The 14264-nt window shown below is 45.7% G+C and overlaps 1 protein-coding gene across 1 annotated transcript in view; it reads left to right on the forward strand.

Moving 5' to 3' along the window:
• The first annotated feature begins 12354 nt into the window (after window positions 1-12354).
• The window catches only part of KCNK13 (potassium two pore domain channel subfamily K member 13), a 114142-nt gene continuing 112232 nt past the window's right edge, over window positions 12355-14264 (forward strand). Inside the window, exon 1 of the mRNA XM_033418579.2 lies at window positions 12355-13689. Within this exon, the coding sequence (XP_033274470.2) occupies window positions 13350-13689 (340 nt within the window). The 5' untranslated portion in view covers window positions 12355-13349. The remainder of the gene's footprint in view (window positions 13690-14264) is intronic.

Genomic DNA, 14264 nt, shown 5'->3' on the forward strand with positions numbered 1-14264 from the left:
ATTTTTAAATTATGTTTTATCCTCATACTCCTGGGAAAGGAGGCCTAGTTTTAACCATAGTTGATAAAAATCAGCCTTAGAAGTTCACTGATTTGGAGACTGTATTTTTCTACATAACATAATAGCTGATGTTCCCTGACTTCTTCCTATGTTTCAACTCCTGTACTTAAGTGCTTGTTTAATCCTCACATCAGCCTTCTGTCTTTTTTTTTTTATCTTTATTGGAATATAATTGTTTTACACTGTTGTGTTAGTTTCTGCTGTGCAACAAAGTGAATCAGCTATACGTATACATATATCCCTGTATCCCCTCCCTGTCTCACCCTTCTAGGTCATCACAAAGCATCGAGTTGATCTCCCTGTGCTATGCGGCTGCTTCCCACTAGCCATCCATTTTACATTTGGTAGTGTATATATGTCAAAGCTACTCTCTCACTTCGTCCCAGCTTCCCCTTCCCCCCGCCCTGTGTCCTCAAGTCCATTCTCTACATCTGAGTCTTTATTCCTGCCCTGCCACTAGGTTCATCAGTACCTTTTTTTTAGATTCCATATACGTCCGTTAGCATACGGTATTTTTCTCTTTTGACTCACTTCACTCTGTGTGACAGACTCTAGGTCCATCCACCTCACTACAAATCACTCAATTTCATTCCTTTTTATGGCTGAGTAATATCCCATTGTATATATGTACCACAACTTCTTTATCCATTCATCTGCTGATGGACATTTAGGTTGCTTCCATGTCCTGGCTATTGTAAATAGTGCTGCAATGAACATTGTGGTACAAGACTCTTTGAATTATGGTTTTCTCAGGGTATATGCCCAGTAGTGGGATTGCTGGGTCATATGGTAGCTCTATTTTTAGTTTTTTAAGGAACCTCCATACTCTTCTCCGTAGTGGCTGTATCAACTTACATTCCCACCAGCAGTGCAGGAGGGTTCCCTTTTCTCCACTTCTCTCCAGCCTTCTCTTAAATAACATCCATAAGATCCCACAGTGAGCAGCAGCACCAAGCCTCACTTTCCTGGTGTGGAAGTTTTCTTGTGTGGAAGTTATACAGTTGTCCTTAATAGAAATTATTAATATCACATGACTTTTCAAATGAACATGGTTTCTGCATCAGATTCAGTATGCTTAAAATGAGGATCTTAGATTTGATTTTGTTGCAACTTTTTTTTTTTTTCTGTGGTACACGGGCCTCTCACTGCTGTGGCCTCTCCCATTGCGGAGCACAGGCTCCGGACGCGCAGGCTCAGCGGCCATGACTCGGGCCCAGCCGCTCCGTGGCATGTGGGATCCTCCCAGACCGGGGCACGAACCCGTGTCCCCTGCATCGGCAGGCGGACTCTCAACCACTGCGCCACCAGGGAAGCCCTTGTTGGAACATTTTTTCCCACATGAGAGTAAAAATTCACTTTCTAAGAAACAGTGTCTAACATCATTTGATCCATTGTGAAACCATTTTTGGGTGATCTAAGTGTTTGATTCAAATCTTAAGACATTTTGAGTTCCCCCCCCCCCACTTACTGTAGAGTTAGAGCTTTAACTAACCCCATCCTCGAGAATTCCTTGAGAATACTTGCTTTTGACTCTATATGTCAAAGAAAAAGGTTAGATAGGCATTCTTTTTTTACATTCGTAAAATGTAGCAATTGTGTTGATGCCTGAATGATACTAATTGTAATGATAAAGTATAATGACAGAAGTCTGTACAGGAACTCAGTGACTGGCAGAAATAAATTAGCTTAACAATTGTATGGAATTAAATCTAAAATTCTTTTGATTATGTGCTAACACGTGTTATGCACACGTCACATCCCATTATGATTAAATCTTTGCCGAGTTTACCAAGTTTAGTAGCCCACTTATTTCAAGCAATATGCAGGACAAAAGTACTACAAACAAAACTGTACAATTTCTTACTGAATTTCTATCAACTAGTAAGTTATATGTCTTAAGTGGCCGTTGCTTACATAGTAGGATTCACAGGCAGAAACGCAGAAACAAAAGATGAGGCCAGAAAAGGGGCTCCTGGGAGATGCCAACAGAGCAGCGTAGAGGCAGGGACCACCTCTGAGCCCCGTCTCTGTCTACCGGTCCCTGAGGAGTAACACTGACCCACAAGTACTGAGTACTTGCTGTGTCCCGGCTACTGTTCTGTGACTTATGCATATTACTAACTGAATCTTCATAAGAACCTGATCAAGGAGGCATTATTATTATCCCCATGTTACACATGGGGAAACTAAGATGATTTGTCCAGAGAGAGTCACACAGCTGGCGAGGGGCAAAGCTGGGATTTGAACCCAGGCAGGACTGCTGGGAGGAGCCGGGCAGCAGGTGTGGCCAATGCTCCAGTCAAGGAGCAGGGCGCCCATACATGATTTGTAGCTGTAGCTACAAAACCAGGTGCACTTTCAGACACTGTAACAGTGCACGGTTGGCAGGACAGAACCCGCTGGCAGTGCACAAAATCAGCCACTAAATGCCGCCTTAGCGTGCAGGGCTGAGCCACTGCAGTGTTAAAGCCAGAACCCAGCAGTGGAGCCGGTTCCTTTCAAGAGAGAACATCGATGGCTGAAAACTTTGCCTTGTTGAGTGTGTTCTCTTCAGTTCTCTGAAACCTGGCGTTTCCACTGACTCAGTATATCTAAAGCACAGAAAACTGGCGGCGTAGAGGATGCTGGAGGGGGGAGGGCAAGAGGCAGCCCAGGAAGTGGGGAGCAGGGATGTGTTGAAATGAGGGCACCTCATATATTTAAGGAGGGGTGACGAGTAGTCACAGAGCCAAAGCATTGCAAGTCTGGGTACGATTAGTAGCCCAGTTTTCACAACAGAGTTCCAAGCAGGTCTCTCAGCGCAGAATCCAACTGCTGTGTATAAGTTACACTTTATTCTCTCTAGGTCTACCAGAAGCTCTACTGAAACTGCAGTCTGATTAATGTTAATCCGCCGAAGGCACTTGGCTCAGTTTCTCCTGTTCCCTTTGTAGCAAGGTTTTCGGAGAGCCCCATTGCAATGGCTAGTTTTCTTAATACGCACAAAGAGACTCTCAGAAGGGAAAGGCAAAAGAGAAATTGCATCCGTAGGGAATTTATTATGGGTTATGATAGTAGGTAACTTTATATACATCATCACACGTGGGGCAGGTTATACCTCATTTTATAAGAGGGAAAAAGTAAGGTTCAAGGTCACAGAACTAGTGTGTGTCCCTTTGTGGCCCCAAGGACACAGGTGATGCCACTGTGCGTGATCTGGGTGGCTCTGTGTTCATAGGTTCTTTAGAAATTAACATTATGACAGCTGAATGCTGATTTTGTTTTCTTCAGATAATTGACATTACTAAAATTTAAAAGCCTCTGTAAATATTTGTTATTTAATAATACTTTATTAATATTTTTACGAAAGACTACATTAGTCAGGATGCTTTTATAGTTACAGAAACCAGATTAGTTAGGCTTAAGCAACGAAAGAGCCTTCTAACACGAGTCTAGCAAATGCCAGAGGATCATAATGTAACCAAGTCTACCTTCAAGTCTCAGCTCTGCTTTCCAGAATCTGGACATCATTCTCAATCAAGCTCTCTCCACCTGGAGGCTGAAATTCCCACTCCCTCACCACCACCGCACGCTCCAGGATCCCATATTATATCCGGCTAGTCATTTCAGAGAAAACAAAATACTTCTTTCCCAACTGCGCTGGCCAAAGTCCCCTGACACGTCCGATTGGTCAGGTTGAGTCATGTGTCCATCCATGATGCAAGCACTCCAGATCAGAGACAGCCCCTGCTGAGGAGGGGGCAGGTGCAGAGTTCACCAAAGACAAGTGGAAGATGCCTGAGGTCCAATCCAGAACAAGAAGTATCTCTAGGTGAAGTATTAATATTGTGCCAGAGGAACCTTCTTTATGCCTTGTTCTTAAATAATGTGTGCAGGCATGCAGATTTTATTTAAAAGTAAAAGGATGCAACTAGAGATTATTGTACTAAGTGAAATCAGTCAGAAAGAGAAAGACAAATACCATATGATATCACTTATATGTGGAATCTAAAATATGACACAAATGAACCTATCTGTGAAACAGAAACAGAATCACGGACATAGAGAACAGACTAGTGGTTGCCCAGGGGGAGGGGGTTGGGGGAGGAATGGATTGGGAGGTTGGGGTCAGCAGATGTAAGCTAGTATATATATAGGATGGATAAACAACAAGGTCCTACTGTATAGCACAGAGAACTATATTCAGTATCCTATGATAAACCATAATGGAAAAGAATATTTAAAAATATATATATATGTGTGTAACTGAATCACTTTGCTGTATAGCAGTAATTAACATTGTAAATCAACTATACTTCAATTTAAAAATAAATAAATAAATAAAAGCAAAAGGAGACCAAGAAGGACATTTTAAAATCCAAGTTTCTCAAAAAAGCTGGTTATATAAGTGAACCCTTGTAACTTGAGTGTTCTAAAGCAGTGATTTTTCAAACTTCGGGTCACAACCCTTTAGTGAATCATGAATCAGTTTAGGGTGTCATGACCAGCACTTTTAAATGAAAGATAGTAGAAATTATCTGTGTGTAGCACAAAGTAAGGTTATTATTTTTTTCTTTCTTTTTCTTTTTGGTACGCGGGCCTCTCACCGTTGTGGCCTCTCCCGTTGCGGAGCACAGGCTGCGGACGCGCAGGCCCAGCGGCCATGGCTCACGGGCCCAGCCGCTCCGCGGCATGTGGGATCTTCCCGGACCAGTGCACGAACCCGTGTCCCCTGCATCGGCAGGCGGACTCTCAACCACTGCCCCACCAGGGAAGCCCCAAGTAAGGTTATTTTTGTTTCAATTTGTGTGAGTGGGTTCAGGGTTACAATCTAAAACGTATTCTTTCCCAGGTTTGCTAGTTCACCCACTCTGAATGAAGACAGATGGTCACCTGGGTGATGACTTGAGGTTTTACCAAAGCCTGAGCAGTGACTCACTCTTCATTAGAATTGTCTAGCCCCAGCTCTGCTCCCTTCCGCCATGAGACCTTAGGCAAGTCATGTGATGCCTCTGAGTCTTCATTTTCTCATCTGTTATGTGGGGCTAATAGCTATCCTTCCTGCCTTGTGGGATTGTTGTAAGAATCAAATGAAATGGAGCTCCTAAGCACTAGTAAGAACTCCCTCAATGTAAATTGGAACGATTCTTGGTAAGTACCAAACTGGCAGTCTCTCCCTGGGGCATTTAGAGAATGGTTAACTCAAGTGTAAAAAATAAAACCCATGCCTTCTGAAAAATTAGCTACTTGCCACAAATATTGCTCCTTCACCCACTACTAAAGGCAGGTTTTTCTGACAGACGGGGGTAGATTGAAGAGTCCTTGGATGCAGCAGGGTGGCTAGTAGGCCTCTGGATTCCAGAGGCGGGGGCTCTATTTTCAAGGGAGTCTTTGTCCAGGGGCCCAGGCTCTCAAACGCGCCCTGAACAACTCTGCAGAGCTGACCCACATACTTCCTGCCCTGAAAGCACGGATCCATGTTGCCTCCTGCCTCTGGGAAAGAGGGGTCCTCATGGAGGCTGAGTTGGGACTGAGGGTGGGGTTGGGAGTCCATGTTCACGTGAACCCCACGTGTGAGTTGACCCTTCGGCCCTGGGAGGAAGTCCATTTTACAAATGAAGAAACTGAGGTGCAAAGAGATCTGTGAACTGCCTACAGTTGCCTTCTTGAAGACAGAGGGACGCCTCTGATACCACAACAGCCTCAAGCAATGGGCGTCTTTACTTGTGCTTGGATTGGCAGAATCTTCCTTAAGAGAGAGGAATGAACTGTGTGATCTCAGCCACTTACCTCTCTAGGAACAACCTGGGAGGAAGCACTTAGGAAGAGCCCAGCCTAGCCCTGGTTCTGCCCTTCCATTCCATTCTTCTCTGGCATTCCAGGACACACTTGGCCGTGTATGACGTCTCCCCTGGGTCTCTAGTTCCTGCTCTTGGTGTGGCACCCATCCCCTGCCCAAAGCAGAGCTGGGTGGCCTTAAAAATAAGTGCAGCTGTGGGGAGAGGGGATTGAATGCATGAGGGCATGTTTAGGGGTGACGGAAATGTTCCTAGCATGACGGTGGCATTGGTTACACTTTACAAAACCCCTTGCATTATACACCCAGTTGGTCACTTTTATTGAACGTGAATTATAGCTCCATAAAGCTGCTTTTTAAAAACTCAAAGAACGTACAAGCTCAGATATGTGCATTGTATGTAAATTCTACATAAGAAAAGATCAGGAGCTGAACTCTAGTTATATATATACTGAAGTATTTAGGGGCAAGTGTATTGATGTCTGCAGTTTATTTTGAAATGCTTTAAAATAAGGTGTATTAAAGGACGAGTAGATACATGATAAAGTATAGAAAAATTTAATTGTACAATCTAGATTGCGACTCTCAAATTCTTTCGACTTTGGTGTGTGTTTGAAAATTTCACTATCAAACGTTGTGGGGAAACCACGTAACTTCCGGTTTCTGGCAGCGCCAAATGGCTCCTATTGAACCAATTCTTTCACAAATAAAAGTTATACGCTCTGGGGTGGAGCTTATACCAGCCACTGAAAGCGACCAAAAGCAGGCAGAAAAGAAGAGAGTCAACGGCGGAAAGAAAAGCACTCCACTGGGTGAGTTTCCTGTCTTTTCACCACTTTGGGCCTGAGGTCAGGTTTTAGTCTGAGGTCAGGTTTATGCATGGCAGGTAAACCACCACCAGTGGGAAAGCTACAGTCTTCTTGGCTTGGAGATCCAGAGTACAGGGTTTGGAGCATCCACAGCCTCTGAGAGTGAAGAGGGAAATGACAGAAGAAAGAGCCAGAGGGGATTCCCAGTGTGTTTGTAAACTCTCCTCAAATCTCTGGCTGACCGCGGAACCGTCCGTGCGTGGCTAAGGCTAAAAGAACTGAGCTAGAATTTGAGATACTTCCCGCTGTAGAGATAATATTGCAGTTGAGTTCAGCCAGGTTTACTGCCTGTTTAAGAAGTATTGTTTTTAGAGGAACAGAATCCAGAATTTCTCCATCATAAATTATATACAGCAGTCACTAGCCACATGTGATATTTAAATACGTTAACATCAAATAAAGTTAAAAATTCAGTTCCTCACTTGCACTAGTCACATTTCAAGTGCTCAGTAGCACCACGATGGACCACTTTATAGAACAGCATAGATATGGGATACTTCCCTCATCACGGAAGTGATGGACAGTGTTTATCTGATTAAAATGTGGAGATTGTCAGAACTGACCAGAAAAATGGAAAGAAAGAAGACTGAACTGCTATATGCTGTCCATAACAAATCCACCTTAAATATATATAAAGACAGAGATAGGTTAAAAGTAAATGGAAAAGATACCATGCAAATGTTAAGTAAATGAAGCCTGTGGTAACCAGATTAATATCAGACAAAATAAACTTCAAAGCAAAGAGTATTACCAGAGATAAAGACAGACACTTCATAAAAATAAAAGGGTCACTACATCAGGAAGATATAATAATCATAAATGCTTATATTAAATAACAGCTTCAAAGTATGTGAAACACAAATTGACATAAGTAAAGGGAGAAATAGACAATTTGACAGTCATAGTTGGTGATTTTAATACTCTCAATAACTGTTAGAATAACTAGAACAAATGTCACTAAAGACAGAAGATCTGAAAAACACTTATCAACAACCTTGACGTAATTGGCATTTATAGAACACTACGTCCAACAACTGCAGAATACATATTCTTTTCAAATGCATATGGTACATTCACTAAGACCATATTCTGGACCATAAAACAAGTCTCAATACATTTAGGAATACTGAAACATACCAAATATGGTCCTCTGACCTGTGAATGAAAAACACTGCCTGCCTTATCAGTAAACAAAAGATGTGGCAGCCATCAAGCCACTGCGGCCACTCCCAGTGGTACACCCTGAGGGAAAGCACAGGATACTGGCCCTAGATGGCTCAGGTGCATATCAAAGGAATGATTTCAATGAGCCCAGACGTTGCATCTTCCCATACCCCGGAAAGTGCTAAATACATTAACTTGAGATACCCAGTTTTCTTTACCAGTAATCTTTTGGTGTTCCAGCTACCTGGTTTTTGTCGGAAAACTCCTATATACCCTGGATCCTCCCCTCCCTCTTCAGAGCAGTCCCTCAGAACTACCTGAGAAGCTGTGTCCTGGGCTTGAAATCCTCAGAAAGTCTGACAAAACATAATTCTTAACTTTCAGGATGTGCCTTTTTTTTCACTTGACCACATTGAAAATGTTATAATTTGTCTTTAAAAACAGACTTAAAAAATTAACACAGCTAAATAATTTGTGGGTCAAAGAAGAAAAAATTGGAAAATATATTCAACAAAATGATGTAGAAATACAGCATACCAAAATTTTTAGGATGCAGCTAGCCCAGGGCTAACAGAGATTTATAGCTGAAAAATGTGAACATTGGAAAAGAAGATCTAAAATTTGTGACCTTACCATCCACTGTAAGAAGTTGTAAAAAGAAGTAAAGTAAACCCAAAAGGAATTAGAAGAATGAAATATGAGTAGAAATCCGAAGTGGAATTTATCCCAGAAATGCAAGGTTGGCTTGACATTAGAAAACAATAAATGAAATTCAAGATATTAACAGAATAAAGGAGAAAATTATATGATCGTTACACTAAATGCAGGAAAAGCATTTGATAAAATTCAGCACTCATTCATGTTTAAAAAAAACCTCTCAGAAACAAAAGTAAAAGGAAACTTCCTCAACCTGATAAAGGGTATCTATGAAAAACCCACACTGTAGTTAATGGTGGAAGAACTAAAGGCTTTCCCGTAGGATCATGAACAAGACAAGGATGTCTGCTTCTACCACTTCTAGTCAGTATTATACTGAGGTCCTAACCATTGCAGCATGACAAGAAAAAAAAAGGTAAACATCAGAAAAGAAGAAGCAAAACACTATTTCAGATGCCATGGTTATTTACATAGAAAATCCTAAAGGGGGACTTCCCGGGTGGCACAGTTGTTAAGAATCCTCCTCCCAATGCAGAGGACACGGGTTCAATCCCTGGTCCAGGAAGATCCCATATGCTGCGGAGCAACTAAGCCCATGCACCACAACTACTGAGCCTGTGCTCCAGAGCCCACGAGCCACCACTACTGAGTCCAAGTGCTGCAACTGCTGAAGCCTGCGCGCCTAGAGCTGGTGCTCCACAACGAGAGAAGCCACCTCAATGAGAATTCCACACACCGCAACGTAAGAGCAGCCCCCGCTCACCGCAACCAGAGAAAGCCCACGCACAGCAATGAAGACCCAACACAGCCAAAAATAAATAAATAAATAAATAAAAGAAAATCCTAAAGGAATCAACTACTTCAGCTAATGAGTGAATTTAGCAAGGTTGCAGGAACCAAGTTAATTTGTAAAAATCATTTGCATTTTTACATACTACAGCAAACACTTGGAAAATAGGATCTTGATATTTCATTTACAATTTCATCAAAAAACCAAAATACTTTAGAATGAATTTACAAAGATGTGCAAGATCTCTACATGAAAATTTGCTAAGTCTGAAATAAACTGAGGGCTATACCTCATTCATGAATTAAGATGTCAATTCTCCCTAAAATAGATCTGACACAATCCTAATCAAGATCTCACAAGGTTTTTTCTGATGAAATTAACAGGCTGATTCTACAATTTTGATGGAAATGGTAAGATGCTATAATACCCAAAGAAAATCTTGATAAAGAAGAGCGAAGTTGGAGGACTCACACTTCCTGACTTCAAGACCGATTATAAAGCTACAAGTAATCTAAATACTGTGGTATTCTTATAAGGATGGACAAATAATGAGCAGGATACAGATTCCTATAATAAATTCACTTTTGTCTTTTCAGCAAATGACACTCAAATAACTGTATAGCCACACGGACAAAATATACCTCGACTCTTTTACCTCACGCCATACAGAAACAGACTTAAGATAAATCATTGACCCACGTACAAAAGCTAAAACTATAAGATTTCTACAGGAAAAAAACCCGTAAAACTTACGCAACCTTAAGGGAGGTGATGATTTCTTATTACACAAAGAGATCCAAACATAAATGAAATGATTGATAAATTGGGCTTCACCAAAATTAAAAACATAAACATCAGAAAACATCTTTGAGAATTAGGCAATCCAGAGACTTGTCGAAAATATTTCTAAGATACATATCTGAGAAAGGACTAGTATCCTGGATCTATATAAAGAATCCCTACAGTTCAGTAGTAAAAAAAGAGAAACAAATCTTTTAATGGATATTCAACAGATTTTACAATATTTCAAAAGATAAAAAGGCAGATATACGAATGGCCAACAAGCACATTAGTCATCAGGGAAATGCAAATTAAACTACAATGAAATACGACAACACATCCACCAGTATGTTTAACATTAAAATGACTGATACTGCCAAATGTTCACAAGGATGTGGGACATCCAAGACTTGTATCTTGTTGGTTGGTACAGCTACTCTGGAAAAATGTTAGGCAGTTTCTTATAAAATTAAATACACACCACCCCTATGACCCAGCAATTCCACACCTAGGTATTTACCCAAGAGGTATGAAAACATATATCCGCAAATACTTTTGCGAGAATGTTCCTAACAGTTTTATTATTTATGATGGCAAGCATTTTTAACAGCCCTGGTTTCTATCAATAAGAAGAGAATGAATATTCAAACAATTAAAAAGTAGCAATAAAAGAACAGATTACTAAGGCATATAACATGGATAGATCTCAGAAATACAGTGCTTTACACAAAAGAATACATAACTGTATGATTCCATTTATATGAAGATCTAGAACTAGGCAAGACTAAGTCCTACAAAGTGAAAACAAGTTGATGGTGGAAAAATCCAGAACAGTGATTTCCTCTGTAGGAATGTGGGTAGGGATTTGCTGGGAAGGGACATACAATATTTGGTTGAGAGGCTGCATAGGTAGGTGTTTAATTTGCAAGAGTGTACGCATTTGTGAGACCTCATTTAATGGTACACTTAAGATGTGTGCATTTCATAGTATGTAAATTTTATCCTCCCCCCAAAAATCTGGAAGTAAATAGGGTTGTGTTGAACTCTAGGTAGTAATATGCAGGGAGAACTTGGGGGGTGGGGTGAGGAGGGGGCGTGTAGTGATGTCTACAACTTACTTCGAAATGAATCCAAACAAGATGGGTTGATGGATGGAAAGAGGGATGGATAGATACGTAATAAAGCAAGTATAGTAAAATGTTCGTTGAGAATAAGACTATTCACTGTAAAATTCTTTCAACTTTATGTTTGAAATTTTTCACAATAAAATGGGATGGGGGAGTAATTGCAGGACTCAGCCAGTGTGTATACACATGCTCCTCCTGTAAGTGCTGCCACCTAAAACTCTTGCCCTCGATAGGCTAGATAAAAGAGGGGTATCCGGGGGTGGATAACGGGAGAGGAGTGGGAGAGGAATCCTAGCAGCATCAGGGCTTCTTATGGCAGATGTATTGGAACCCGGAAGTGTGTTTTTTTAATTCTCTGCTCTTGGGGAGTATAGGTGGGTGGCCTCTGAGCCTGGGGTCACTCTCTCGGGAGGCGAGGAAATTTTCCTTAGTTCGAAGATGCCCATGCATCTTTCCTTCTTGTATTCATATTCACTCCCAAATGCTAGGGGCTGGTGATTCCGAAGGGGCAGTGTGTGGCTGGGTACGCAGGTGGGGGCGAGATGTGTCTGAAGGGGACGGAGCGCCCTCTTCTGGCCCTGGAGGGGCCCACACAGGCCCGCTAAGCACCTGACCTGACCCTCCTCTTGAGCACCCACTCTCGGGATCTGCGCGTCCGGGATGGGAGCGCCGCAGCCCCCGGGTGGCCCAGCAGGGAGCCGGGCATCAGCAGGCGGAGACTAGTGCTGGGGGCGGCTCCGCGCGGCCGGGAGGCGGAGGACGGGGTGGAGTCGCCACCGCTGCTGCCAGCCGAGCGGCTCCACCTGTTGCAGCGTCGGAGCGCGCGGACCAGGCAAGGCAGACCGCGGCGTGGACCTCTGCTCCCCCCGCAGAGGGACCCGGAGGACAGTGCTGACAGAGCGGCGCGGAGGGTGCACTCCCCGGTGAGTGAGACTCGAGCGCGGCGCCAGCGCCCCTTGAAAGGCGGGGTCTCGGGGAGGGGCCCCGGCGGTTTGCTAGCGAGCCTGTGGCTAGGGTGGGGTAAAGCACTCTCAGCGGAGCCCTGTCGGCGCGGGATCTCTGGAGCCCACCGAGGCAGCCAAGCCAGGGTGCAGGAGATGGAATTCTCCGGGGTCACTGCCTCCTGCCCGCGTGCTCCTCCAGTCCCCGGTCCTTGGCAGCCTCCCCAGGAGCTGGGGCTGGCTCGCGGCGCGCGCTTCGAGCGGGCGGATCCGACACGTGGGGGTGGAAAACGCCCCCGCGCGGGATCCAGAAGCCAAGGGCGTCTGGTCGGGCAAGGCTAGGAAGGCTGCCTGGGGGAGAGGCCCCTAACTTCCTTCGCTCCGTCACTCCAACCTCCTTTTCTGGTCTCCTCCTCCAGCAAGTCGGCCCGCCGGACGCCGCGCAGCGTCGGGGGCGGGCGGGAGGTCGGAACCCGTGAACCGCGCTCTGCGCAATCCCTCTGTCCGTGCGCCCGCCCGGGACCTGCTCCAGCCTCTAAGCGCCGGCAGCCGGGCCGGTGACCCGAGAAGCCCGAGGCTCCGCGCGACGCCGAGCCTGGGACACAGCACTGCGGCTCTATCTGGGGAGGCACTTGCAGCACTAGCGGACTGAGAGCCCGCGTCCTAGACGTCAGCGGCTTGAGAAGCGACGGTCAAGGAGACAGAGACCGCGGGGCTCCGCTCACCCGTCAGCGCCCGAGGCCCCTTGCTTTGGGGGAAGGTCAAGCCCACCCGAGTTTGCCCTAAAGATGCGCCACGCCCCCTCCCCAACCTGAGCCGGGCAGGACACCAGGGGGAAGCAGCGGCTGCATCCTCGTGCCAAGCAGAAGCGGACTCCGTGCCGGGTCACTCAGCTCTTCAGCTTTTAGGAGAACTCCTAGGGGGGCGGGGACGGCGGCGAAAATGCGGATTTGAAACCGGGAGTCGAGGCGGACGTGGGGGGCTGGCGCTGCAGGAGCGGTCGACGCGGCGGCCCCGGGAACCGCGTGGCCTGGAGGAGCGTCCGGCGGTCATGGGCGAGCTGGCTGTCGCGCGGCCAGGGGCGGACTGAGTGTCGGGCCGAGACCCCACCTCCCGGGGCGCCCGGGCGACAGTCAGCCGGCGGACACGGCCGCCCGGCTTGGGGCTGCCCCCGGGGGTTTGGCCATGGCCGGCCGGGGTTGCGGCTGCAGCTGCGGCCCGGGCCACCTGAACGAGGACAACGCGCGCTTCCTGCTGCTCGCCGCGCTCATCGTGCTCTACCTGCTGGGCGGCGCCGCCGTCTTCTCGGCGCTGGAGCTGGCGCACGAACGCCAGGCCAAGCAGCGCTGGGAGGAGCGCCTGGCTAACTTCAGCCGCCGCCACAACCTGAGCCGCGACGAACTGCGCGGCTTCCTTCGCCACTACGAGGAGGCCACCGAGGCCGGCATCCGCGTGGACAATGTTCGCCTGCGCTGGGACTTCACCGGCGCCTTCTACTTCGTGGGCACCGTCGTGTCTACCATAGGTAAGTGGGCCCTGCGGTAGGGCGGAGGGGCGACCATCCTCGCAGGCGTTTTTCTGGCCCGGCGCTTCGAAGGGCGGGACCGCGCTTCTCAGCCCTGCATTCATCCACCTCCGCGCTCGGCCAGGTGGCACCGATGTGAGCTGTTGCCTGATCCACAGGTGGTATTGCCTCCCTGCTTCTTTAAGTGAGGTCCACGGACCAGCTGCGTCAGCATCACTTGGGAGCTTGTTATAAATGCAGTCTCAGCCCCGCCCCAGACCACTTGAATCAGAATTTGCATGTTAAAATCTCTAGGGAATTTGAGTGAGCCTTAAATTGGAGACGTTCTGCTCTGAGAGTGTTCCTAGTTAAGGAGACTGAGCTTGAATTCATGGAACATTAGGGAGAAAGCTTACAGATCGGGACAGGAGCCTATAAACATTAATTGAGTTAGTACCATGCGTGAGGCACTGGTCTGAGGGGGAGAAACAAATTTTAAAAAGACTGTCCATGACTTAAAACTTAATAGAGAGAAAAAATAGATCGAAAACGAGATTGGAAGTAAGGAGGCAAAAGTGCTAATGAGGATGGAAACT

Source organism: Orcinus orca, chromosome 2 (genome assembly GCF_937001465.1).
Source record: "Orcinus orca chromosome 2, mOrcOrc1.1, whole genome shotgun sequence".
In the NCBI taxonomy this organism is placed as follows: domain Eukaryota; kingdom Metazoa; phylum Chordata; class Mammalia; order Artiodactyla; family Delphinidae; genus Orcinus; species Orcinus orca.